Source organism: Crocuta crocuta, unplaced genomic scaffold (assembly GCF_008692635.1).
Source record: "Crocuta crocuta isolate KB4526 unplaced genomic scaffold, BGI_CrCroc_1.0 scaffold69-1, whole genome shotgun sequence".
Lineage (NCBI taxonomy): Eukaryota > Metazoa > Chordata > Mammalia > Carnivora > Hyaenidae > Crocuta > Crocuta crocuta.
Window position 1 is genome coordinate 1,079,959 of NW_027551577.1, and position 27,230 is coordinate 1,107,188.

The 27,230-nt window shown below is 42.9% G+C and overlaps 1 protein-coding gene and 1 pseudogene across 9 annotated transcripts in view; one reads left to right on the forward strand and one right to left on the reverse strand.

Annotated features, from left to right (window-relative positions):
- IFT122 (intraflagellar transport 122) overlaps nt 1-27,230 on the forward strand; it is a 74,233-nt gene that overhangs the window by 8,743 nt on the left and 38,260 nt on the right. For 5 of the 9 annotated variants that reach the window (XM_077751605.1, XM_077751606.1, XM_077751607.1 and 2 more), the window contains exons 1-8: nt 11,129-11,188; nt 12,147-12,293; nt 13,333-13,509; nt 15,438-15,513; nt 23,012-23,203; nt 23,358-23,496; nt 24,682-24,884; nt 26,037-26,174. In XM_077751605.1, coding sequence (XP_077607731.1) covers nt 12,181-12,293; nt 13,333-13,509; nt 15,438-15,513; nt 23,012-23,203; nt 23,358-23,496; nt 24,682-24,884; nt 26,037-26,174 — 1,038 coding nt within the window. In that variant the 5' untranslated portion in view covers nt 11,129-11,188; nt 12,147-12,180. Of the gene's footprint in view, nt 1-724; nt 810-6,702; nt 6,782-6,953; nt 7,031-8,748; nt 8,826-11,121; nt 11,189-12,146; nt 12,294-13,332; nt 13,510-15,437; nt 15,514-23,011; nt 23,204-23,357; nt 23,497-24,681; nt 24,885-26,036; nt 26,175-27,230 lie in introns of those variants that run through there. The other 4 variants (XM_077751612.1, XM_077751614.1, XM_077751609.1 and 1 more) reach the window with 4 other exon arrangements.
- On the reverse strand, nt 5,283-5,919 carry LOC144221187 (large ribosomal subunit protein eL38 pseudogene; annotated as a pseudogene).

Consider the following 27,230-nt stretch of genomic DNA (forward strand, 5'->3'; position numbering starts at 1 on the left):
GACTGACTGATTTCCATTCTCTGATAACTACATAATCTTAAAGCCTTGCTTAAATGGTTCTGCAGACTTCTCACCAGGGTAAACAATCCAAATCCTTTTACTTTTTTTTTCATAGGTTATCTTCTCTAACACTGTTTCTGGAGGGTTTTGCCTTGATTACTCAGCTAGTGTGTTTTTTAAATATCCACACACTTATAAGATGTTACAGTGCTACAAAATATCCTAAATCCATGTTACAGCTGGGTTTTATAATATTTCCTCTGATTTGCAAACTCAGAGTTCCAGTCTATGACGTTATAGCAAAGATGAAACATCTCTCTATGATGTTGATGCCAGAGGTAGGCTAGTACTAACATTTAATCATGTTGTAGCTGGCCCTTTGTGTAGGCTTTATTTGGGAGGGTCTAGCTTGATTGGTCATATATCCAAGTTCCCATAAGATGAATGAACTTTGTAGTGAAGTTCCACAAAGTGAACTTCTGTTTCTCAAGGATTAGTGGTATGTTCCTGGCCACGTAATCCACAGAGTCGAGACCTCTACTTGTTGGGTTTCTCCACTTGGAGTCACATTCTTTCTGTTTTTTTGGTGTAGTTTTTACTTGATACAAATTTTGAATATTGACAAATCTTTTGTCATTTAAATTAAAAAAGCAGCAGCAACCTGCAGGAATTCTAACTAATGGACTCATGTGGATAATCTGTAATTTTGTGTCTTTTTTGCCAGGTTTATGACACCTCTGATGGCACCTTACTTCAGCCCCTAAAGGGACACAAAGATACTGTGTACTGTGTGGCATATGCAAAGGATGGTAAGAGGCTGTTCTGGTTTTATACTCTCTGTGACGGCCTCATGGCTACTCATTTTTCTCTTTAGTCACTCCTTAATTATTGTTAGTAAGCTAACATACAACTTGTGGTTGCAGAATTTAGTTAAGTCTCTTATTTCATTTCAATCATTCAAGTCAATAAGTATTTATTGAGGGCCATCTATGTGCCAAGCATTATTCTAGGTCCTTGAGATAATTAAGTAAATTAAACAGTATGCTGGAAGTAAGGCAGAAGAAGGGGAACTGAGAACGCTGGGTGGGGCAGGGATGGGTATGGGAATGAATAGGGTGGTGACGGTGGGTTTATTGAGACAGGGACAGATGAGCAAAGTCTTGAGGGTGGAGAGGCAGTGAGAATCTGATAATGGGCATCCAGAGGAAGAGAGCTTCTTGCAAAGGGAAAAACCATTGCAAAGGCCCTCAGGTGGGCATGCGCCTTCCAGGGGCTTTAGCGGAGAGAATCGGGAACAGTAAGGGATAAGGGTAGAGAGGTAATAGGTGTGGATACGGTGGCTAGATCGTGTGGCTGTTATAAGGACTTTGACTTAGATTCTTAGTGAAAATGGGGAACCACTAAAGACTTCTGAGCAGAGGAGAGATTGATTTGATTTATGTTTTTAAAAGGATCCCTTTAGCTGATGTTTTGGAAACAGACTGTAGGGGGTGAGGGTTGGGGCAGGGAGACAGTGAAGAAAGCATCATTAGACAAGTTTTATAACACTAGTGACGGTGGCCCAGACCTCTGTGGGAGCCAAGGAAGTAGTAAGGAGTGGTCAGATTCTGGGTATGGTTTGAAGGTGCAGCAAATAGGATCGCCTGAAAGATGGTGTGTGTGATGTGAAGAAAGTAGTCAGGTGTGGCTCCAAGGGTTTTGACCTGAGCTACTGAAAAGGTTGGAGTTGCTTTCCACTGAGATGGGAAAGGTTTCAGGTAGAGAAACTTACAGTGGAAGATCAGGAGTTCAGTTTAGGACATGTTGAATCCGAGAAACGTTGATGCTGGAGGAGAGAAGGGGAGGACTTGCCAGGACAGAGTTGTTGAGTTGGCAAGAGGAGAGGGGACCCGTGACCTGGGTGGGACATGGTGGGAAGGTGGAAGGCACCACCATGGTGTTGGCAAGTGGGGGCATGTGGTATTAGGAATCTAATGGAAATTCTTTTCCATTCTTTCAGTGAAGTAGGAAGCAATGTCACCTGAGAGTGAGGATGGGGAGGGAGGTATCAGAGAGTTGAGGAGTAAAGAAAAACTGGAAAATTGCCACTTGGGAGAATGACTGAATGAATGTACTGTGAAATCCTAAGCAACACAAAAGGCCCACTTGAAGCTGGTTATGAATGGAAAATGAGATTTATTTCCGTGGTGTGATTATGTCTTTTTCTCTGCTACTTTGAGCTGCATAGATGCAGGGACAGGGGTGTTGGAGAGTTGGATTTAACCAAATTGGTAGGTTTGCAAGCACCTCTGAAGATGAAATAGGAGGGCAAGGGAGTGGAGGATGTATGCAAAGCAGTGATTATATACGTTGACTTTGAACTATCGGCCATTGTAATGAGGGATTAGAGGACCACAACGGGGTGGGCAGTGGAGAGGCTCTGGTGGACTTGAAGGGTTACTGGATGTGGGGAGGTGATAAAGAGGAGACGTGGCAGTCGAGAATGGTGAATCCTCCATGTGGGATTGGTGGAAAGAACATGGGCTTTGGAATGAGATGGCTCTAAGTTCCACTCCCAAAGGTTCTGGAAGTTTGAGGTACTTATTGAGTCCCTTTGAGTCTCAATTTCCTCATGTGTCATGCGGATATAGGATGAGAGGTTACACTCTGTGACCACTGCTGAGAAGGCACAGAATTGGGATGTTCTAGTGCTTGAATGAACCTTGGAGATCATTCAGGTTCCAGGTTTTTAACTTCTTTTGGATGATGAACCTCTTTGAGAATCCAACGAAAGCTCTAGACCTCTTCAGAGAAAAGTGCAAATTCTTCCTATAAACACACAATTTTGTGGGTATAGTTTCAGTCTCATCTAGCCCAGTGTCTTCATTTTAGCCCGATGTAAAGACATGGTAAAGTCAAGTAACCTGCTAAAGTCATGTGGAAAGTTAGTGGCAAAAGCAACATTATTTCTTGTCTCATAGTCAAGTGTGCTGTGCCACAGTAGCAATAGTTTTTTGTTTTGGGTTTTTTTTTTCTTTTTGGGTTGTTTTGTTTTGTTTTATGTGCATGTTTGGGTTCAAATTCAGAGTAATGCCGTGAGAAGGCCTTTGGGTCTCTGGAGTTTATAAGCCTAGGGACTCTTTGGCTTGCTTTGCCACCAGGGCCCTTGAGGGTGTCAGAGTGTGGCCTGCCATTAGTGGCATTTGTCAGCATTTGCAGAATTCGGTCACACACATCATTAGGTCTGATCTTCCCAACAACACTCTGAAGCACTCAGGGAAGGAGTTCCCAGCTCCTCTCATGGAGGAGAAAACAGGCTCGGAGCAATTTACAGGTGACGGTGGCAGAGCGGGGCCTGCCCCAGGCCCTCCGACCACAGAGGCCTCGAGCCCTCTAGTGCTTCATGCTGCCTCTTCATGACACTCACGTCATGATTCAGAAGTCTTAGTTCCTCTAAATTGGCCTTTTCTCCTGGATCTAGAAAGGGAAATACTCTCAATTATGGTATTGCTCTTTAAATGTGCTTGTTTCCAGTGTCTCCCTTAAGTTTAATAAATATTTAATAAGTAACCATGACATAAAGATGTGTAAGAACTAGTTTTTTGGTTCAAGAAAAATGAGACAATATGAAGATATAATTGTAAGAATAGCTAATATATATATATATTTTTAGCATTGATTCTATTCTGGGTATTGTCTGAAATATTTTAATCTCATTTAATCGTTTCAACTACTGTGAGGTGAATGCAGTTGTTGCAGCCATTTTTCAGATGAGGAGATGAAAGCATGGAGATGTTCAGGAACTTATTTCAGGTGCTGCAGCTGGTACCTTCCCTGGGAATTCCAACTCACACTCCAGCCCCTAGCCCATAGTCTCTGTCACCTGCTGTCCCCGTCTGCCGGTGCTGGGGCAGNTAATAGCTAATATATATATATTTTTAGCATTGATTCTATTCTGGGTATTGTCTGAAATATTTTAATCTCATTTAATCGTTTCAACTACTGTGAGGTGAATGCAGTTGTTGCAGCCATTTTTCAGATGAGGAGATGAAAGCATGGAGATGTTCAGGAACTTATTTCAGGTGCTGCAGCTGGTACCTTCCCTGGGAATTCCAACTCACACTCCAGCCCCTAGCCCATAGTCTCTGTCACCTGCTGTCCCCGTCTGCCGGTGCTGGGGCAGGAGTGACAGAAATAAGAACAAATCAAAGCAGCTTCTGTGTCTTTGGTGTGGATGCAGCAGTGTCATATGGCTCACCCAGATATCCACTGTTCCAGCCATTGTGAAAAGTGTTTTACCAATATTTTAGTTGTCCCCCCCTACCCCCAGAGCCTCTCAGGAAGGAGTTATTATCCCTTTATGTTTCAGATGTAGAAGCTCAGAAAACAGTGACTTGCCCAGAGGTCAGCTTCTACTTGCCTTAAGAACAAAGTCTAAAAAGGGGCACCTTGGTGGCTCAGTTGGTTCAGTTGGTTGGGTGTCTGACTTCCGCTCAGGTCATGATCTCATGGTTCCTGGGTTGGAGTCCCACGTCGGGCTCTGTGCTTACCGCTCAGAGCCTGGAGCCTGTTTCAGATTCTGTGTCTCCCTCTCTCTTTGACCCTCCCCTGCTCACGCTGTCTCTCTCTCTCTCTCAAAAATAAAACATAAAAAAAAGTAAAAAAATAAATAAAAAGCCTTAAGAAAGTTTACAAAATCTGGCCCATGACTAATTCTTTTTTTTTTTTTAATATAGTTTATTGACAATTGGCTAACATATAGTGTATAAAGTATGGTTTTGGGGGTAGATTCTTGTGGTTCATCGTTTGCATATAACACCTAGCGCTCCTCCCAACAAATGTACCCCTCAATGCCCCATCACCCATTTCCCCTCTCCCCAACTCCCCCCATCAACTGTCAGATTGTTGTCTGTATTTAAGAGTCTCTTATGGTTTGCCTTCCTCCCTTTCTGTTTGTAACTATTTTTCCCCCTTTCCCTTCTTCCCCCATGGTCTTCCATTAAGTTTCTCAAGATGCACATATGAGTGAAAACATATGATACCTGTCTTTCTTTGACTGACTTATTTCACTCAGCATAATTCTTTGGTTAATTCTTTAGTGTTATCTCTCACCAGAGTAGGTGAAGTCTCCCTATTGTGTGTTGCATTGATACCCTGCCCCACTTCTAAGTACTACTTGCAAATTTGCAACAATGTAATTAATAAGTAATTCCTTATTATATGTTGCCTCTCTCTGGTCTGTTCTTTCATGATTTTTAAAAAATTTTAAAAACTTTAATACAGTTCAAATCAGTGTGCTAGGTTCATTTCAGCTCCTTCAGTGCCAGACCTAGGGGCAGGGACTGCTTCAGTTTCTCTTCTTTCTCTTTGTGATGACCAAAGTGTAAAGGGATCTGCTGTATCGACCCTTAAACTTCATGTTATCCTTATTATTATTTTATTTTATTTGTTTTAAAAATGTTTTATTTATTTTTGAGAGAGAAAGATGGGGACAAAGGATCCAAAGCAGGCTCTGCGCTGACAGCAATGAGCCCAATGTGGGGCTCAAACTCACGAACCGTAAGGTCATGACCTAAGCCGAAACTGGATGTTCAACTGACTAAGCCACCCAGGTGCCCCATACTTATTTCTCTTGATCTCGATGGATTTGGCATCCTTTCACCTGGCTGTGAGCAGGAAGTCCTTGATTTCTTTAATTTGGCAGGGCGTGGCAACGAAGGGCGCAGGGGAGCACGCAGCCAGAACCACCCGAGAGACCTAGTCCATTCTTTCATAAAGCCCAAGTAGTGTGGACATGAAAATCTCATTTGTTGGTCTTGCTTAAAGCCTTTCTTTGGGTTGAAAAACAAGATGTCATGAAGCTTCTAGAGATCTATCCCCCACCCACCTCCTCCTTGGCTCTTGGTATTTCATGCTGCTGCCTCTCAGCTGCTCAGACATACCAGGCTTTTCTTACCTCAGGGCCTTTGTGTATTTTTTCTATCCATGTGGATGGGTCTTTTGCCTCTACCTGGCTAAGCTTTGCTCATTCTTTAGGTCTCAACTGAAGATTCTCCTCCTGAAAAGGTTTTCCCTCATCTAAATTAGGTCCCACAGTCATTCTGTTTCCTAGGACTCATTTCTTTTCTTAGCACATTATGTTCATGTTGGATTAAACTCATTCAATGCCTACTTTTCCCACTCCACTAAACTCTGCGAAGGGAGGGATTATGTATGCTTTAATTACTACTTAATCCTCAGCATAGAACATGATACTAGCATGTAGTAGGCCCTCAATACATGTTTGTTTACTCACTGCCAGACAAAGTAAAATTTGAATCCAAACTTCCTGAACTGCCACCCAGTACTGATAAGAAAAAGAAGTAGAGGGGTGCCTGGATGACTGAGTGGGTTAAGCATCCAACTCTTGATTTTGGCTCAGGTTGTGATCCCAGAATAGTGGGATTAAGCCCCATGTCGGGCTTCATGCTGAGTGCGGAGCCTGCTTAAGATCCTCTCTCTCTCTCTTTCTCTCTCTCTCTCTTTCTCTCTCTCTCTCTTTCTCTCTCTCTCTCTTTCCCTCCCCCCTTTTATTTTTCTCCCCCCCCCAAAAAAAAGAAATAGAGAAGCTGCTGACACTAGTTACCTTAAAGAACTAGTTTTCTAAGAAACTCCTTTCTAGGAAATACTCTTTGGGAAATGCTGGTTTAAAACAAATGTGAGTTTTCTTTTTAAAACTTTTAGGCAAGCGCTTTGCTTCTGGATCGGCTGATAAAAGCGTTATTATCTGGACCTCAAAATTGGAAGGCATTCTGAAGTATACGTAAGTAACAANATTTATTTTTCTCCCCCCCCCCAAAAAAAAAGAAGTAGAGAAGCTGCTGACACTAGTTACCTTAAAGAACTAGTTTTCTAAGAAACTCCTTTCTAGGAAATACTCTTTGGGAAATGCTGGTTTAAAACAAATGTGAGTTTTCTTTTTAAAACTTTTAGGCAAGCGCTTTGCTTCTGGATCGGCTGATAAAAGCGTTATTATCTGGACCTCAAAATTGGAAGGCATTCTGAAGTATACGTAAGTAACAATTTGGGTGTGTAGTATTATTAGTTTGGCTCTTATTGAGTTATTGCAGCAAAAGCCCCTTAGAAATAATATAAGGAAGAACTTTTTTCTCTACAGTTGAGTTTGAGGTTAAGTTACAGAAAAGAGTGTATGGTGGGCACAGGAAAGTTGGATAATGAACAAATGAATGAACATTTCTTGAGCAAAACTAGCCTCGCCAGCACTGAGCTAGGTGTTTTCATGTAGCTCAATTTAGTTAATCTGACACCGTAGATCCCACCTGACTCCATCCTGTCCCCTTCTAATGCCCCTGTTTCAGGGAGTGGCCTCACATCCACCCAGTTTCAACAGCCAGAAACTTGGAGACAGTGTGCACAAGGCTTCCTCTCTGCAGAGCCCCTGCTCCTGTTCTTCCCGTTCCTCCCCAAGGCCAACCCCCATGTGCTCTGTAGATCTCAGGCTTATATGTTGCTGCTTTGTGCAGCCGTTCCTGCCCCTCTAGAAGCAGTCAGGTCTCCTTCCTGGAATTTCTCACAGTTGTAGTTTTACATTTATTCTGGTGATTGATGGATATCTCCCATCAGCCTGTAAACTCCATGAAGGCAAACACGGCATCTATTTTTGCTGACCCTTGTGTCCCTGATGCCTGGTACAATGCCTGGCAAAGAATCAGTACTTCACATATTTTTTTCTTTTTAATTGTGGTGAAATACACATAACATAAATTAATCATCTTAACCAGTTTTTCAGTGTATAGTTCAGTCATGAAGTGCATTCATGTTGTTATATAAAACCTCCATCTCTCTTTTCATCTTGCAAAACCAAAACTCTGTACCCATTAAACAAATGCTATTCCCTGGACCCTCAACCCTTGGCAATCACTATTTTACTTTCTGTCTCTATGAATTTGACTTCTCTAGGCACCTCATGTAAGCAGATCATACAGTATCTATCCTTTTGTGATTGGTTTATTCACTTAGCCTAATGTTCTCTAGGTTTATCCATGTATTAGAATTCCTTTCCTTTTTAGGGCTGAGTTATATTCTAGTATATATATACACATATATAGCACATTTTGTTTATCCCTTCATCTGTCATTGATGGACATTAAGTTGCTTCTATTTCTTGGATATTTTGAATAATGCTGTTATGAACATGGATATACACATCAATGAACAACTTTTGAATGAGTGAATAAATGAATGAATTGATGAATGAGGTTATAAGCAAAGCATTACCCAGAAGTGAGGAAATGAAACAGGCTGAGATGACACGTGTGGTACATGATTCACTCAGCTTTCACTATTGTCTCAGGATTTGCCGTGTTTCCGATCTTGGCCTGTGACATCCTCATTGCATCTCCGTCCTGTGTTTCCAGGCCTCCACAAAGCAATACTTAATAGCCGTGAATAAAGCAATTCGTGTGCACCTGGTGCTAGGCTAGGTACTTTACATCATTATCAGCTCACAAACCAGAGGTACCAAGAACGCTGGTCCTGGAGGAGGTTGCCTTTAAACTAGGCCATCTGGTGGGTAATGTTTAAGAGAGGAAGACGGTGAGTGAGGGGCAGTCCAGCAGAAGAGACTTCATCCCTGTGCTTTTTGTTGGTCACTGGCATAAGAGTCTGTGGTGTGTAGTCAGACTGTGGGCTCATCACGAAATCGTCAGTTGCTGCCACTGAAGCATCTGTGGTTTGCCGCATAATAACCTATAGGTGTTTACTTCCTAGGCACAATGATTCTATCCAGTGTGTCTCCTACAACCCTGTTACCCACCAACTGGCATCTTGTTCCTCTAATGACTTTGGTAAGTTCTGATTCCTGATGTCTTGTCCCGAAATTACTGAAAATCTGGGCAAAAAAATGTTGAAATGCATTCAGAATGTGGTGGGTTTTGTCCTGAGGGAGTTAATGCTACTTCCCTCCCGTCAATAGCTGAGGGGAGGCTGACACTTCTTCTTTAAATTGTAGAGAAACCAAAAGAGTGAATGGTGACATTGAGTCTGGCACGAAATCTGGGAGCCAGTAGGAAGGGCCCCAGGGAGGGAAATGGCAAGAAGGGCGGGAGAGCACAGGCATAACTTTGCGTTGCTGCCTCTGGGGATCCTTCCCACCTCATCTGGCAGGAACCGGTAATTGTCCCCACTTCTGTGTCTCCCAACATCCTTGTATGTGTAGTGTGTCACCATTTCTTGTCTGGTGGCTGTAGCTGTCCTTCCTGAGGGGCTTGATGCCCTCAGGAGCTCACTGTGGCCCCACTCATGGCATTGGCATGGTGCTGGCACAGAGGCCAGTGAAAGGGCCCTTGAGGCAGGGAAGGAAGGAGCAGAGGCCTGTAGGTTATCTCCCCATTTAAGGCCAATTTTGCTTTCAGCTCATCAGTTCTGTCTTCCTTGCTGAGAGTGGGTACAATAGAACAGCCATTACCGAGGAGTGAGAGACCATGTAATCCCTCTCAGTATTTCAGTGTCCTTATCTCAGATGAACACATTCCTACCTGTCTATTTCACTGCCAGAGTGACAGAGTTCTGAGGTTTAAGAGAGAGAATATAATTGAAAGCACATTGTATAAGAGGGAAAGGGACGGTCATTCATTAAAAATGTTAACCCCTATGTGAGGCATTGGTCTATGTGCTTACTTTTTTGTTGTTTATTTATTCTGAAAGAGAGAGAACATGCACAGGTGTATATGTGAGCCCGGGAGGGACAGAGAGAGAGAGGGAGAGAGAGAATCCCAACACAGGGCTTGATCTCACGAATCGTGAGATTGTCAAAAATCAAGAGTTGGACCCTTAACTGAGTGAGCCCCCATATGCCCCTTTGGGCTTACTTTTGTGATTAAAAAGAAAACTTATAATCCCTGCCCTCAAAGAGCCTATGGTTTGAGGCAGGTGGGGGTGTAGAATTTGTAAAAACAGAACATCAAGTAATAGTGATGATAATAACAATAATAATAATATTTGTTGAATGCTTGTGATGTGCTAGGCACTGTGCTGAGAGTTAAAATGAATTTGTTTGAGCTCTATGACCACCCCTATGGTCAGATATTCTCTTTCCCACACCACTGATGAAAAAGAACCGGGACTTAGAGTGGTTTGGTGACTCACTTGAGGTTGCCCAGCCGATAAGTGGTGGGACCAGGGCTTGGACCTAGGCCATGCAGTTGTATCTAGAGCATGATCTGGTAAGTAGTGCTGAGGGAGGCCCAGGAGGGAGAGCTTTCCTCTGCTGGAGGCTCCGGGCAGGCTCAGTGGAGCATAGATAAGATGTACACAGCTTGAAAATTTGGGGAAGGCATTCTGGACGAGGGAGACAGAGAAACAAATAGCTTGTTTGATGTTGCACCTTGTCATGTAAATATATTATTGCCCTGGATTTATCTTCTTGATCATACTTCATGGCTCAGGCAAAGAGTAGAATTTGTTTATGTTGCCTAGACATAATGCCTGTTATAGGGCACTGAGCCAATAGCAGGAGGGGGTAAACCAAAACTGGCCAGTGTGGCGTGGACAGGGCACAGCCTAGACAGTGTGCTGTCAGTGAGGCCTGGGTGAGGAAACTGATTTTCAGGATGCAGCGTTCATTACTTTGAATGCTAAGTTGTACTCTGGTTGTAATGTAATAGTTAAGAACTGTGAAGTTGCCATTTCTTTGAGTTAAACCTCTGAAAAGTTGGCTAGAAATTCACCAATCTACCTTGCTTTTTTTTCTTTTTCTTTTGAAATAACTATAGATTTGCTGTCATGTGCAAAGATAGTAGAGAGTTCTACCAGGAAACGGGGCCTGGCACAGCATGTGTATATAGTTCTGTCATTTCATCACCTGTGTAGATTACCATCACCACAAAGACACTCCTTTAACTCCATCCCCTTCCTGTTATCCCTACCCCCTGGCACCTGGTAACTGTTAAGCTGTTCTCCATATCTGTAGAATTTTGCCATGTTGAGAATGTTGTAAAATGAAATCATATAGTACAGGACTTTTTGAGATTGGCTTTTTCATACAGCATAAAGCCCTGGAGGTGTCTCAATAGTTTGTTTCTCTTTATTGCTGAGTAATATTCCATCTAATCTTATCTTCCTTTATATTATTTTGTGTTGAAGGCTTGTGGTCTCCTGAACAGAAGTCTGTCTCCAAACATAAATCCAGTAGCAAGATCACCTGTTGCAGGTGGGTTAAAGGCAGCTCCGAAGGTAGGCTGTATAGTCACTCCTCTTCCAAACGGACTCTTAAAATCTGGTTAGGTCACATAGTGGAAATGTTCTTGTGTGACCTAGTTAGTTTGGGCCCCTATATTTTCTCTTTTCTTTTGTTGTCTACTTCATGGGAAGGACCTGTGCCTTTGATCATCAAGCAAAAGAGAACGACAAGTTGCCTTCCTGTAATTAGCTAGCAATAAGTCTCCTCAGCTAGAAAGCTATACTCAGTGGCAGTTTTCGCACCTTGGAGGAGTGAGACTGTCCTTGTCCAGGCTGCATGTGTGCTAGAGAAAGCATAGGCTTTGATACTAGATCTGGATTTGAATCCAGATTTAGTCACTGACAGGCTCTGTGACCTTAGGAGCTTCCTCATTTTACAAATAGAGATAAAAATACTGACTCGATAGGGCTGTTGTGAAATGTGCACAAACTAATGAGTATAAAGCAGGTAGCACAGTACCTGATATAGTAGAGACTATAAATGGTAGCTACTCTGGCTGTGTACCTTCTGAGTGTAGCCATTCTTTCATTCAACATCTGTTAAGCACTTACCTATGTGAGAAGCTAGGAATACACCAAGACACAGATTCTGTTCTTAGGTGCTCTTGAAGTAGGAGGAGGTTGAAATGGTGAGTGGGGAAGGGAGACTGGCTCGGTGTTGCAGGCACAAGCTACGGGCTTTCATGGAGGTGTGTACAGAAAACCGTGGGAACTCAGGAAAAGGTGATACTGCCTTCACATCTCACTGTTGATTTTAAAAATAAATGGGGCTTGAAGTTCAGTGTTCTGATTTTTACATCCAGACCAGGCTGAGCCCTTCTGTTACTGCCTCATTAGACTGTATTTTGACCAAGGCATCATTCTCACTGGTTTTACCTTCTGTGTGTCCCTTTCCCTCTCCCCATGCCCTTTATTGGTTGTATGAACAGCTGGACAAATGATGGTCAGTACCTGGCTCTAGGGATGTTCAATGGGATCATCAGCATACGGAACAAAAATGGCGAGGAAAAAGTGAAGATTGAGCGGCCGGGGGGCTCTCTCTCCCCCATCTGGTCCATCTGCTGGAACCCTTCCAGGTGATCTTATAGCTGTCCTCCTTCTGACACAAATACTGTGAAGAAAAGGGCGTTCTCAGTAGGCTGAATTCTCTTCCTAAGGTGTCCATCCATTCAGAAGCTTCTCATTCCATTTGACTGATCTGTTTTGGAACCCATTCCATTTGAATGGAATTTTTTAAGAGCCCATCTTGAGTTTTGGAATGAATCCCAGAGATTTTAGCTAAGCAGATGAACTATCTAGGCCAGCCCAAAGCGCGCGCATGTGCGTGTGCGTGTGTGTGTATGTGTGTGTGCATGTGCTACAGAAAGCCTATTTCTTTATGAATTAATAGCTCACCTGTTTGCTGTGACTTTATTTTGGTCTTTTCCCTTTTTCATTTCTTCCCTTCAATTCTGGGCAGAACATGTGCCCACCCAATAATGAATAGCTGTTTCATGTGCCTTTTTTGCTGCCCTTGCCAAAAAAGTAAAAATTAAGTCTAGAAATGTCCTCAGAGCCTATAGTTCCACAAACAATTGTCGTCTACCTTCTCAAACCTTACACACGCTTTCTGTCTTCTGCCTGTGTGACTCTAAGGGTAGACTAATAGCTTTAGGTGCTATTTGCATAATTTGTATAGTCCTCTCATATTAATAAATTCCCAGCATCCCCCACAAAGTCGTCTGAAGTAAAGGACTTAATTGTTTATCAGCCCAATGTCATTTTACAGGTGGTACCTACTTGATTTACAAGGTTGTTTGATTCCATTGCCTTTCTTACACCCGATTATTATGCTTCTTCCTGAATAATTGTGTCCAGCCGCGGGCTGCACCATGCATCTCTAATGCCTCCGAAGGCCATTAGCCTACCCCAGAGTTGCTGCTGTTTGATTTTGTGGCCACAGATGACTTTGTGGCTTCATGGTACCATTTTTAATTCATGAGAAGCAGGATGCCCAGTATACCTGGTTGCTGTCCTCTTCCGGGCAGAGTTCAGAGCTTCTTGACAGGTTTTGAAATTATAGCTTTAGTGCAGTTCTAGGCAACGTGATTGTGAACAACCACTTACTATCTACAGCCGATGGGAGAGTTTCTGGATGAACAGAGAAAACGAGGATGACGAGGAAGTCATTGTCAACACATATTTTCAGGAAATCCCTTCCACTGTGAAGTCAGCAGTGTACAGTAGTCAGGGTAGTGAGGCAGAGGAGGAAGAACCAGACGAAGAGGACGACAGTCTCAGGGACGACAACTCGTGAGTGTGTCCCGAGGAGCAAGAACCCCCCTTGGAAGGGTTGAGGCCCCAGCATAGACCTGCTAGGCAGACACTGCTCTGAAGTCCCTTTCTAAGAGGGGTTGGGGGAATTGTCAGTGAAAGCTTCCCCAGTAAGGGGGAGAGGCCACCCTTATAATTTGTGTTATAAAATTATTCTTTGGGAAACTTAGAAAATACTGAAAAGTCTAAAGGAGAAAGTTCAATTTTTTTTATAAAACCCTGTCTCCTGAGGGAATCATTATTAGCATTTCAGTGTATTTCCCTCTCAGTCTTTCAGTGTGTTCATATGATTAACTAAATCGTATCTGGCCTTCTTTTTTTCCACTTGGCCATCATAAAGTGAACTCTTTCAAGTAACAGTGATCCTTTTAAAAACAGGATTTTTAATACCTGCATAGGATACGCTGTGTGGATGTACCATAATTCATTTAACACTCCCTCTAGTACTAGACACCTTTCTTAGTCTGTTCCCATACTATATACCTTACCTTGCATTTGACAGGACATGTATCAGAGAGGAAGCCCTTGCCTTACCTACAATCCTCACACCCAAACCCTGGCTGTCTAGGCATTCTTTCTTCTTTTTGATAGAATTTACCTATAAGGAAAAGATTGGCCTACTGGAATGGGGAAATCTGAGGTAGCCAGGTTATTCTGATTGGGCAACAGTGATCTAGCTTGGGACTTTCCAAACTGTGCTCCATGATATCTGGGGTTCCTTGGAAGAAGGAGGTGGGAGGTAAGGGACAAGGAAAGAAGGAAAGGGTGGCCTTCAGGTCCCTATTTCTGCTTCAATCAGAAGAGCCCCTTTTGCTTGACATGAGTTTTTGTCCCACTGCTAGGAATAAAAAGGGAAAAAGGAGGTTGAAAATCACCAGTCCAGCTCATGTATGTGACCTCTGTAAGAAGGTTCACAATGGGCTGGGTTCCTGGATTGTGTTTGGACCTCATATGAATCCTACTGAGTTCACCTGCAGGTCCCTTCCTGTTAACATCCCTCTCCATCTTCATCTTTTTTCCCTTAGTTGTGAATTAGTGCCTATATTTGCCAGTTTGCCACCCTTGGCTATATTTTGCAGATGGGGCTGCACCATACCTTGCCTGCATATCTAATGGTGCTACCAGATGACCACAGGCCCTGGGCTTGAATATTAAGAAACAAAGAGGAGGCAACATTAGGTGGAGTAAGACCAGGTCTCAAGGGCTGAGAATGTCTCTCTCTTGAACTAGATTCCCAAGTAGCTTGATCCCCAGCCTCAGCTGAAGAGGCTTCTCCTGTGTGCTGGTCCTACATCCCTAGTCCCAAGGCACTGATCCTGATAGGTAGTTAGTTTCAAAGACAAGTGTTGGTCTTCAGAAAGCCCACTATATTTTATTCATCCCATCAGAAACCATTTCACCTGTTTGAGGACCCCCAACTGTGAGAGAACTTATCTTAAGGTGTTGATTTTCTCTCTTCAGGAAGAGCAAGCAAGCTTTCCCTCTGTCCATTAAAAACTCAGACAACCCATTGCCTTTTCGTTGCAATAGACATACTTTTCCACCATCTCCCCACATTTTATAGTACATAAGTGAAAAGCACTTGTGGCTCTACAACCTCGTTCTTTCTTAGCGCCGCTCTCAGGAAGCTTTGAAATGAGGGGTTTAGCTTCACTGTGGCAGAGGCCCAGCACCACAGCTCATGGGAGGGCATTTGGTGACATAACAGATCCCGGGAGGGTCATCCCACTGGACTGACCGATGGGTTGGCCCACATTACAACTTTTGGCCCCAGTATTGCTCTAGAACATTTGGTAATCTGAGAGTCTGGCCAGGGATTTCGTTTTCCTGTTGTTTGTTAAACCCTTGAGGTACAGTTATCAGTAGGCCATGGCCCCACATAACCTCTTTTGTCTTCTCTTGATTAGAGAGGAACATAATGACATCCTGGCTGTAGCTGATTGGGGACAGAAACTCTCCTTTTACCAACTGAGTGGAAAACAGGTATGTGATTCTGTACAAACCCAGTGGGAGATACAATTGCAATCATGCCTACTATAATGTGTTTTCACTTTCAGAGATGATATTTTTGGTAATTATATATTATTATTCTTGCTGGCTCATGTTTTTGAGCATTTACCTTGATATTAGGTACTGTGCCCAGGCTTTCCATACTTTCTCTCATTTGATTTTTTTAAAAAAATTTTAACGTTTATTTATTTTTGAGAGAGAGAGCACAAGCAAGCATGAGAGAGCAGGAGAGGGGCAGAGAGAGATGGAGACAAAGAATCTGAACAGGCTCTAGGCTCTGAGCTATCAGCACGGAGCCCAATGTGGGGCTTGAACTCACGAACCATGAGTTCATGACCTGAGCCAAAGTCAGACGCTTAACTGCTTGAGCCACCCAGGCACCCCTCATTTAATTCTTACAAAACCCTGTAAAGTAGGTTCATCGGTTATTAACTTTTTAGAAATGAGTAGACAAGACTCAGAGCACGAAATAAAGATTATATCCAAGGTCCCACACTGCTAGTAAATGAGTAGCACCTGAGATTGAAACCCAGCTTGTTCTGACTCTAATGCCTTGGTCTTAAGTTATGACTCTACCTTCCTTTATTTGCTTTGTTAATTCTACAAACGTTAATGAGCACCCACTTAGGTCAGCTCTTCACCTGTGCTAGGAGGTACCTACAAATAGCTGTAGAAGTTAATGCCTCTGTTTTGAGAGCTCACAGGCTAATAGGGACACAGTTGATAGCCAACAGTCCCAGTGCAGCATGATACACGGCATCTTTTTGTTTTTTAATGTTTTATTTATTTTTGAGAGAGCACGAGTGGGGGAAGGGCAGAGAGAGATGGGGAGACACAGAATCTGAAGCAGGATCTAGGCTGGGAGCTGTCAGCAGAGAGCCTGACACAGGGCTTGAACTCGTGAACCACAAGATCATGACCTGAGCCAAAGTTGGATGCTCAACCTACTGAGCCGACCCAGGCACCCTGATACATGACATCTTAAAGAGATGTACGGATCGACTGCCACGGGGACACAAAAAAGGATAACACCACTGCTTGGTGGAAATGGGAGATTTTGAGCAAGATAAACAAGAGTTTGCTAGGCAGAGGACATTGGGAAGAGCGTTTCAGGCAGTGGAGATAGCATCTACATAGGTAGGGAAGAATGAAGGTATATGTCAACTTGGGGAACAGTTGGTTATTCAGAGGGACTAGATCCCAAGAATTGTGGACAAAAGCTGGAACTAGAAAGGAAGATGGGGACATGATTCTAAAAGACCTGAGTAGTGTGAACTAGGAGTTTGAGCTTCATATATTATAAGTATTTAGGAGTCATTGATTTAGGTAGGGAGTGACTTGGTCAGATTTCTGTTTCAGAAGAATTCCTTGTTTCTGTGGATGGTAGATTAAAATAGAACCTGGTGGTAGGAAAACCTGTTAGTCGTTGGGAGACACCAAGGATTAGACTGAAGGTAGTGGGGATGGCTTAGGTTTCCCAGCCAAGCTGGTGAGGAATAAAGCCTGTTCAATGGAGCCTTTTGTTTATAATACTCTTATTCCTCAAGAGGGGTTTCAGGTAGCCTAGCTTTGGGGCTATTTCTTTTCTACCTTATCATTTGTCATTTTTTTTCATAGTTGAGTAAAGACAAGATAAAAATAGATAGTGAAGTGTATTCTGACTTTCCCATGGCTGATTTCCCCAAATCCTCACTTTAATTGTCTTGTATCTAGCCCTGGCCTATCTGTTCATCCATTTGATGTGTGTGTATCATCATTCAACACATATTTATTGGTACGTCTATTGTGTCCAGGCACTGGGCATAGGTATTAGAAGTTCTTGGAACAAATGACCACACTACCCAGAGAGAGAATGGAGTTTTGTTGCTACAGTGACAGTAAAAAAGAAGTTGACCTGGTGGTCAGGGCTGTCAGAAATATCTTGCATGTATATAGCACTAGAGCTCATGTTGTGGCCCAGAGATTTTTAATGATAAGCAACCTCTGCTGAGGTAACCCACCTGGTTTGGGACAGTAAAATGTTTAGAATTAAATATAGGATGATGCAGTAAATCAAACCTATACTTTTGTGTTAGTCTTAGGCATATATAATTTGTGTATTTTTAGCTTTTTAAGTGTTTGTAATGTTTAAGGGTATCTGGATTAATGATGATAATAGCTAACATTTATTGAGTTTTAGGCATTGTATAAACTCTTTATAAGGTTAACTCTTTTAATCCCTGTAACAACTCTGTGAGGTATGTACTATTATCACCACTTCACATGTAAGAAAATTGAGGCACAGAGAGGTTCACTAACTGCCCCAAGTCACACAGTGTAGTTAGTGGCCAAGTCTGCTTTGGAATCCAGGCAGACTGGTGCTAGAATATCCATCAGATCTGTCTTGTGATGACCATTTAGAAGTTGTAATTGAGTAATCAATTTATACATCCAATTTTAAATTGAAAGATGTAAGAAAGTTTTAGTATGTACTTAAATAATATTGGAATGTTAAAGAGATTCATTATATTTTCTGTCTTGGGGTGGGGTAGGAGATGATTACTGATCTTCTTCAATCTGTACATTTATGTCTTTACTTTTTCACCAAATGTGGAATAATTCTTTGTTATTTCTTCAAATAATTTTTCTTCTTCATCCTCTCCTTTCCTCTGGATCTCCAATTACATGTTAGACCTTTTGATATTGTTCTCCAGGTCACTGAGGCCCTGTTCATTTTTAAAATCTTCTTCCCCCTGCTCTGATCTGTTGCTCATTTTTCAACTTCATTGACTTTTCTGTCATCTGTAATATTTCTGTTAAGTCCATCCAGTGAATTTTTGTTTCAGTTATTTCATTTTTCAGTTCTAGTTTTCCATTTGGTTCTCTTATCCTGCTTGTTCATTCATTATAGGTATAGGTATATTTGCCTTTATAGCCTTGACCATAGTGTGATAGGTATTTTAACATTTTCATGTGCTAATTTGTATCTGAATTCTCTTGGAGTCATTATCTACTAGTTGTGTTTTCTGTTGAATATGGTTCACATTTTTCTGCTTTTTGGAATTTGGGGTTATATTCTGGATGTTGTAAATGATCCATCATAGGTACGTCATAGGGATTAGTTTCTGTTATGTTCCTCTGAGGATTATTTAATAAATAACTTTTTTTAAAGTTTATTTATTTATTTTGAGAGAGAGAGAGAACACGCTGTAGCTGAGGTATTTTTTTATGTCCCTTTTATTTTTTATTTATTTTTTCTTTCATAGTTTATTATCAAGTTGGTTTCCATATAACACCCAATGCTCATCCCAACAAGTGCCTTCCTCCATGCCCATCACCCCCCTTTCCCTCTCCCCAACTACCATCAGCCCTCAGTTTGTTCTCAGTATTCAAGAGTCTCTCATGATTTGGAACCCTCCGTCTCCCCAACTATTTTTTCCGCTTCTTCTCCCCCATGCTCCTCTGTTAAGTTTCTCCTGATCCACTTGTTAAGTGAAAACATATGGTATCTGTCTTTCTCTGCCTGACTTATTTCACTCAGCATAACACCTTCGAGTTCCATCCATGTTGCTGTACATGGCCAGATTTCATTCTTTCTCATTGCCATGTAGTATTCCATTGTATAGATAAACCACATCTTCTTGATCCATTTGTCAGTTGATGCACATTTAGGCTCTTTCCATGATTTGGCTATTGTTGAAAGTGCTGCCATGAACATTGGGGTACATGTGCCCCTATGCATCAGCACTCCTGTATCCCTTGGGTAAATTCTAGCAGTGCTATTGCTGGGTCATAGGGGAGTTCCACTGTTAATTTTCTGAGGAATCTCCACACTGTTTTCCAGAAGGGCTGCCCCATTTCTCCACATCCTCACCAGCATCTGTAGTCTCCTGATTTGTTCATTTTAGCCACTCTGACTAGCATGAGGTGGTATCTCAGTGTGGTTTTGATTTATATTTTCCTAATGTGGAGGGATGCTGAGCATCATTTCATGTGTCTGTTGGCCATCTGGATGTCCTCTTTGGAGAAGTGACTGTTCCTGTCTTCTGCCCATTTCTTCACTGAATTATTTGTTTTTCAGGTGTGGAGTTTGGTGAGTTCCTTATAGATTTTGGATACTAGCGCTTTATCTGATATGTCATTTGCAACTATCTTTTCCCGTAGCTGAGCTTTTTAAAACAGGCAGTTAATGTTGCTGGATTCAACATTCAAACTCCATCTTTCTAGTGTGAGCAGCAGCTGAAGTCTCTATTCAGCTCTTTAGCCTTGCTAGGCTGCTGTCATCTGCTCCACATGTGTGTAGTTCAAGGAGCTCTAGATATTCAACAGAGTGTATGTGCAGAATTTTGGCTCTCTCTCTGCATCTGTCTGTTTTCTGGGGTTTCCCACCTCATTTTCAAGCTGTCGTGGCCACTCCAAATTCTGTGCTCATCCAGCAGGGTGCTGATAGGGCCTGTCCTCAGGCAAAAAGCCATTTAAAAAATGAGAAACTCACTTAGTGCCAGTCCTTTCTTCCAAATGCCCATGTGTTGGGGCGCCTGGGTGGCTTAGTCAGTTAAGCGTCCGACTTTCGCTTAGGTCATGATCTCGCGGTTCATGGGTTCGAGCCCCGCGTCGGGCTCTGTGCTGACTGCCAGCTCAGAGCCTGAAGCCTGTTTCCGTCTGTGACTCCGTCTCTCTCTGACCCTCCCCTGCTCACGCTGTCTCTCTCTCTCCTAGAAATAAATAAAACATTAAAAAAAAAAAACAAATGCCCATGTGTCTTCAGTTTTTGTCCGCTTCTGGTTGCTCTGTAGTGCCTTCAGGTGGTTGTAATTTCTAGTCAGTTCAGCCTTCATAGTTGTTACCTGCAGGAAAGTTGGCCCAGTGGGAACTAGTGAGCCATTACCAGAAGCTGCAAACCTTCCATGTCATGACTCATGAGATTTTTTTTTAGTTTTCTTACTAGATTTACTATCATTATGTAAGTACTAGAGGAATTTTGGTTGTTAGGCATTTAAAATTCTCATAAAGGAAAATTGAATATATAAAATTAATAATTACAATTTACAAATTAAAAATTTTTATTTTTTATTGTTTTTTTTTAACGTTTATTCATTTTTGAGAGACAGAGAGTGAGCTATGGAGGGGCAGAGAGAGAGAGGGAGACACAGAATCTGAAGCAGGCTCCAGGCTCTGAGCTGTCAGCACAGAGCCTGACGTGGGGCTTGAACCCACGAACCATGAGATCCTGATGAGCCAAAGTTAGATGCTTAACTGACTAAGTCACCCAGCCACCCCCAAATTAATAATTGCATTTTAAATTAGTTTAAGGGAATCAACTAAGTTGTAAATGACACTAAGGGATTTTAAAATCTTTTCAAAATTTAATTCAGTAAATGATCAGAAGCCCCTTTTCAATCAGTTGTTTCCTTTTGCTAGACTTATAAATGGAAAATGTTTATAAATTGAACTTAAAAACTTAATGAAAAACCAAGTTTTTAGGATTATTTCTTTAATAAGCTATGGTTGTGAGGTTTTTTTTTTTTAACTATTAGTTTAACAATGGTACTCATAAATAGTCTTTTTCTTCACAAAAACATCCTCAGGGCAGCACAAAATTCCGGTGACAAGAAGGTGCTTGGGCTTTAACAGGTAGTAAGGGGAGTGGAGACATCAAATTAAACCTGTAACCACAGAGCATTGAGAGCAGTGCTGTGGGGGAGGTGAGCACAGGGCCATGGGAGCACAAAGGAGGGAGCACCCTTGGGTTGGGTGAGGAGACAGGGGGTGTTTTTTGCAGGAGATGACACCTGGTGGAGAGAGAGGGGGAGGACACTTCTGGCTGGGGCTAGGGTGGTGTGGAGAATAGCACTTGTGAGGACATGGAGGTCTGAAAGAGCATGGTCTGCTTGGCAGACCTGTAAGATGTTTGTCTTGGCCAAGAGAGCTAAGCTCAGGAGCTTGACCTGATTCACTACCAAAACTGAAAGACAACTCACAGAATTGGAGAAAAATTTTACAAATTATATATCTAATAAGGAACATGTATCTGGAATATGCAAAGAATTCTTACAACTCAAAAAGACAACCCAATTAAAAACTGGAAAAAGAATCTGAATAGACATTTCTCCAAACGAGATATACATGTGGCCAAATAAGGACATGAAAAGGTCCTTAACATCATTAGACATCAGGGAAATGCAAATCAAAATCATACCCACTGGGATGGAAAAGTTGGAACCTTTACATACTATTGGTATGAATATAAAATGGTACGGTCACTTTGAAAATCCTGGTAGTTCCTCAGAAGGTTAAACATAAAGTTACCAGCTGATCCAGCAATTCCACTCCTGGGTATATATATCCAAAAGAGATGAAAACATGTCTACATAGAAACTTGTACACAAATGTCCATAGCACCATTATTGATAATAGTCAAAAAGTACACATGGCCATCAACTGATGAATGGATCCGTGTAGTGGAATATTATTCAGCAGTGGACAAGAATGAAGTGCTGATACATGCTACAATATGGATGAATTTGTTATAAAAGGCCACAAATTGTGTGATCCCATTCATGTGAAATCTCCGAAGTAAGCAAATCTATAGACCAAGAAGGTAGGTTAGTGGTTGACAGGGAAGGGAAAGAAAGGACAGTTGAGATTGACAGCTACCAGGGATGTTTCTTTTTGGGGCGATAGAAATCTTCCGAATTAGTGATGATGTTTGCACAATTAATTGCACACTTTTTAAAATGTTTATTTACTTTGAGAGAAGGCACGCACGTGTGCGCGGCATACGTGTGCATGCACGTGCGCGCACACACACACACATGCACGCACAGTGAATAAGCAGAGGAGGGGCAGAGAGAGGGAGAGAGAGAATCCCAAGCCAGCTTTGCGCTGACACAGGGAGCCTGAGCCAAAATCAAGAGTCAAATGCTCAACCGACTGAGCCACCCAGACGTTCCAATTGTACACTTTAAATGGGTGAATTGTATGTATGGTATATGAATTATACCACAGTAAGATTATTATAAAGAGAAGTATGATGGGTGTGGTTTCAGAATAGGGGATAGTTTTTTAAACCAGGTGAATTTAGCTTTGTGAAATACTTTTTAAAAAATTAAAAAAGAAGAAAGAACCTGAGGGGGACCATTGAAACCCTTGTAAAGGCTGTGTGCCGAGGAGGGCCTGTTGGAGAAAGACCAATGCCTGGGTCCAGATTGGCTGAGGAGCTAAGCCACACGCCTAGAGCAGCTAGTGGGCCTGGGCGAGGTACTGCCAAGCCAAGCAGTGGGGGATTCAGCTGTGTGGAGGGGAGGAGTAGGGTGTTCCAGGGGGGCTGGACTGGGTTCCTGATGGAATCACACAGGAGTTAACGCTGGCCAGCTTGCCCTTGTCTTCTTGACTCCCCCCATTAAAATCATTAGGAAAAGCCCTTAATTGTTTTGTGAATAGTATGGATCCAGGAGTGGTTTTTCCCTTGGTGTGTGTTCTCTTTCCTCAGATTGGGAAGGATCGGTCACTGAACTTTGACCCCTGCTGCCTCAGCTACTTTACTAAAGGGGAGTACATTTTGCTGGGAGGGTCAGACAAGCAAGTATCCCTTTTCACCAAGGACGGAGTACGGCTTGGGACTGTGGGGGAGCAGAACTCCTGGGTGTGGACGTGTAAAGTGAAACCAGACTCCAACTATGTGGTAAGAAGAAGTCCATTCAGTTGGGCTGTTGCCTGAGTAGGCACAACATCAGCCATGGTTAGCCAGTCAGGTCCTTGACATTTGTTCCTGACAAATGGGAGGGCAGACTCTTTGTCCGGAGAGAGCTGGAATGGACAACTCTCTTTCCCCGCAGGTGGTAGGCTGCCAAGATGGCACCATTTCCTTCTACCAGCTTATTTTCAGTACTGTCCACGGGCTCTACAAGGACCGGTATGCCTACAGGGATAGCATGACTGATGTCATCGTGCAGCACCTGATCACCGAGCAGAAAGGTAAAAGGCAGACTTCGGGAAGAGGTTGAGAGGACTGCTGAGAGGGCGAGTGAAGGGATAGGAAATGTCCCTCCTCGGTCCTTTGGAAACACATTGGACCCCTGGTTCTTGTTCTGCTTTTTTCCTGAGGGTACGGGGAGGAGGTAGATGTCTTTGAGAATCTAAAGAAAGCAATAAACACTCTGTCTCAAAAAAAAACAAAACAACAAAGGCACAGACTCACATAGTTTTGCTGCTGCTAAATCCAAGGGGGACACGGACTCCTTGACTAAGGGAGGGTAACGAATGGCACATCAGAGCCAGGGTGGCTGGGCTGCATCAGTCTTTGTGGGCCTGTGTCCTCGCTGGTGTGGATATACTGGAGTGCTTCTCTCTCTGCTTCATCTCCACTTGCCTCCTGGTAGGTTCTCACTCCAGAGGTAAGCAGGGATAGTGGGTCCCCACAGGCTTAGAAGATCTGGGTTCCAGGCCTAGCCCAGTCAGTCTGAACCTCAGCCTCCTCCACTGTCCACCCAGCAGTCATGCTGATTAAATGGGCTAAGGATCCACTTATTTCAGGTGTATTCATATGCGGACGGGCTGGCCACAGCACACTGCCTGGTGCCTGTGTGTGTGGATGCACACTGAGGGTTGTCTTACGGATCAGCGGGCATCCTTTCGTTCTCCTCAAACAGAGGAGCACCTCTGTTTGAAGATTCCAGTTGTGCTGGCGAGAGTATAGCTACTTGGGCAGTTCCCCAGCTTCCCTTACTGGGGACATTTTCTCCACCCAGTCTGCAGTTAGAGTGTGAGAGCCTAGTGTGTACCAGAAACTACATGCAGTTCCCTGTTATTGAGGGTGGTGGGCGGGGAGTGGCCAGAGATGTGGGCATTCATTCAGATGGACTGCTTCTCATCAGGGGCTGTTAATGCTGTGCGGAGGAGTTTAAACTTATATTCGGTAAGTGATGGTAGTGCTAAGGATTTTACTTTCAATACTCAGGTGTGAGCTTTGGACCACAAAATATACGATTTTAGATCCTGGTGTTTAGTAGAGCTGATTGTATATATTAAACACTCAAAAAAGATTTTCTGATGAGAGTGTCTCCTTTAATTGCCAGTAACATTAAATGATAGCTTTTAATTTTTCTGCCTTCTACTTTACTTAACCTCATGCTGGAGCTGGATTTTTTTTTTCTTTGACAGTTCGGATTAAATGCAAAGAGCTTGTCAAGAAAATTGCCATCTACAAAAATCGATTAGCTATCCAACTGCCAGAGAAAATCCTCATCTATGAGTTATATTCAGATGACTCGTCAGACATGCATTACCGGGTGAAGGAGAAGATTGTCAAGAAGTTTGAATGTAACCTGCTGGTGGTTTGTGCTGACCACATCATCCTCTGCCAGGTGGGCACTGGGTTGGAAGAATCGGGCTGAACCTTCTTCATGCTTCCTCCAAGGATAGGGTACCCAACTCCTTGTTTTAAAGTTAGACAGTAGGAAACAAGTCCCTTTCCCTCAAACTCAGTAGCTGTTCATTGCTTTCATTTTAATGACATCTAGAGGAGTGGTCATGGGCCATAACTAGGAAAATACCTTTTTTATTGCAAATCACTTTGTTATACTAGGATCATATATATTTTAATGACTTCAATCATATTACTTATAGAAATGATCAATTTTTTTGGTAAATGCATATATATATTTCTTTGATATCTGTTAAACAACAAAAATATTTATGATATCAACTCAAAAATAGTAAAGGAAGTTTTACTTTTTGAGAGATTTTTTTTCACAGAAAAAAAAATTTAGAGCTTCCTAGAAAATCTCTAAGTCAATGCCAAGAGAAGTTTGGAAAGACTTTGAGAAAAGGCCAGACCGGCATCTTTCTTAGAAGTAGAAGTAGATTTGGTTTCATAAAAGTAGGCCGGTTGGAAGTGATAAAGTTTAAGTTTAGCAATCACTGTATGTACAGGCACCTGGGTTGCTCTGTCAGTTAAGCGTCAGACTCTTGGTTTTGGCTCAGGTCATGATCTCACAACTTTATGGGTTCGAGCCCCGCATCGGGCTCTGTGCTGACAGTGTGGAGCCTGCTTGGGATTCTCTCTCTCTCTGCCTCCCTCTCTCCCTCTCTCTCTCTGTCTCTGTCTCTGTCTCTCTCTCTCTGCCCTTCCTCAACTCATGCTGTCTGTGTCTCTCTCAAAATAAATAAACTTAAAAAAACCACTATATAAAATACAGTTGAAATTCCTCTTATGTCTAGAACTAAAAGAAGTTTAGAGGTGCAACAAGTTATAGGATAGATGTGGCAAAAAACTGTGGTTTTGGATGCTGCCTTTGACTGTGGCTGCCTAGAGGTCTGCACAGAAGATGTGAGGCTGAGCTGGGCTCTGTGGTGAAGGCTTGTATGAAGGATTAATGAACAATGCCAGTCATGGCAACTAGATCCAACAGACACTGACTGTGTAGGTATTTTCATCCCTCACATGCAGGCCTCCTTGGGAGGGCTGGGAACACTTACTCTGTTGAGTATCCATGCAGAGCTGGTTTGCTTTCTAGGAGAAACGGCTGCAGTGCCTGTCCTTCAGTGGAGTGAAGGAACGAGAGTGGCAGATGGAGTCTCTCATTCGCTACATCAAGGTGATTGGTGGCCCTCCAGGAAGGGAAGGTCTGTTAGTAGGCCTGAAGAATGGACAGGTGAGTGTTCTCATGTGTCTCCCATCAGGCTGATTATCTGTATGCAGACACAAGGACCGGACTCATTATGACCCTGAGTTGGTTTCCTGGGGCAGGAAAAAGGGCGTCCCCCACCCCACATTTGCCATAGGCACATTGGAGGGCAACCCAGCTTTTCGTTTTTTGAGGACAGCTTCAGGCCAAAGACTTGTAGCCTGCCACATTCTGGCAGCGTTGGCACTGCGGCCTCTGGGCTGCCTGTAGAGTGGATTAGTGGGTTTAAGGGCATCCAGAAGGTGGGAGATTTGTTAGAGGTGCAGTTTTCAGTGGCTTGGTAAGGAGGGAGGCAGAGCTCATTCTTAGGTCAGATCCCTATTAGGGCAATGGATGGATTAAGGCAGTGAGTTCTGCTTGTGTCTTAGAGAGTACTGGTCCTTAGGCTATTTATTATTACTAGATGGTATAAGAAAAATGGGCCCTTTGCTTATATAGATGTGGAAAATCTAGGTTATACAAAGTTAAACAGATTTGTGTGTGTGTTCTTTGCTCAAAATAAGAAAAGTTCTAAGTGGGCTACATGGAAATTTGAAAGTGAAAATATAACTGCATTAGCCTGAGAGCCAAGCTGTCTGGCAGATGGCTTGTGGCTAAGGCTTATCAGGCCTTTCTTGGGGACAGAAGTCATGAAGTATGAATTAGTGGGGACTGCAGGGTAGCAATACCAAAGGGATGGAAAGTCTGCTTTCTCACAGTCAGCTGTCACTTCCATTGTGAGACCTGAGAACATGGATTTTGGGGGCAGGTCGACCTGGGGTCATGTTTGTGCTTAGCTGCTCACTAGCTGTGTGATCCTAGGCAGGTCACATTGCCTCTCTGAGGCTGAAGTTTTACAAATGAGGATAATGTTTCATGTTGCATAAGACTGTCAAAAATAGTCAGTAACTGGGGCGCCTGGGTGGCTCAGTCAGTTAAGCGTCCAACTTCGGCTCAGGTCATGATCTCACAGTTCGTGGGTTCGAGTCCCACATCAGGCTCTGTGCTGACAGCTAGCTCAGAGCCTGGAGCCTGTTTCAGATT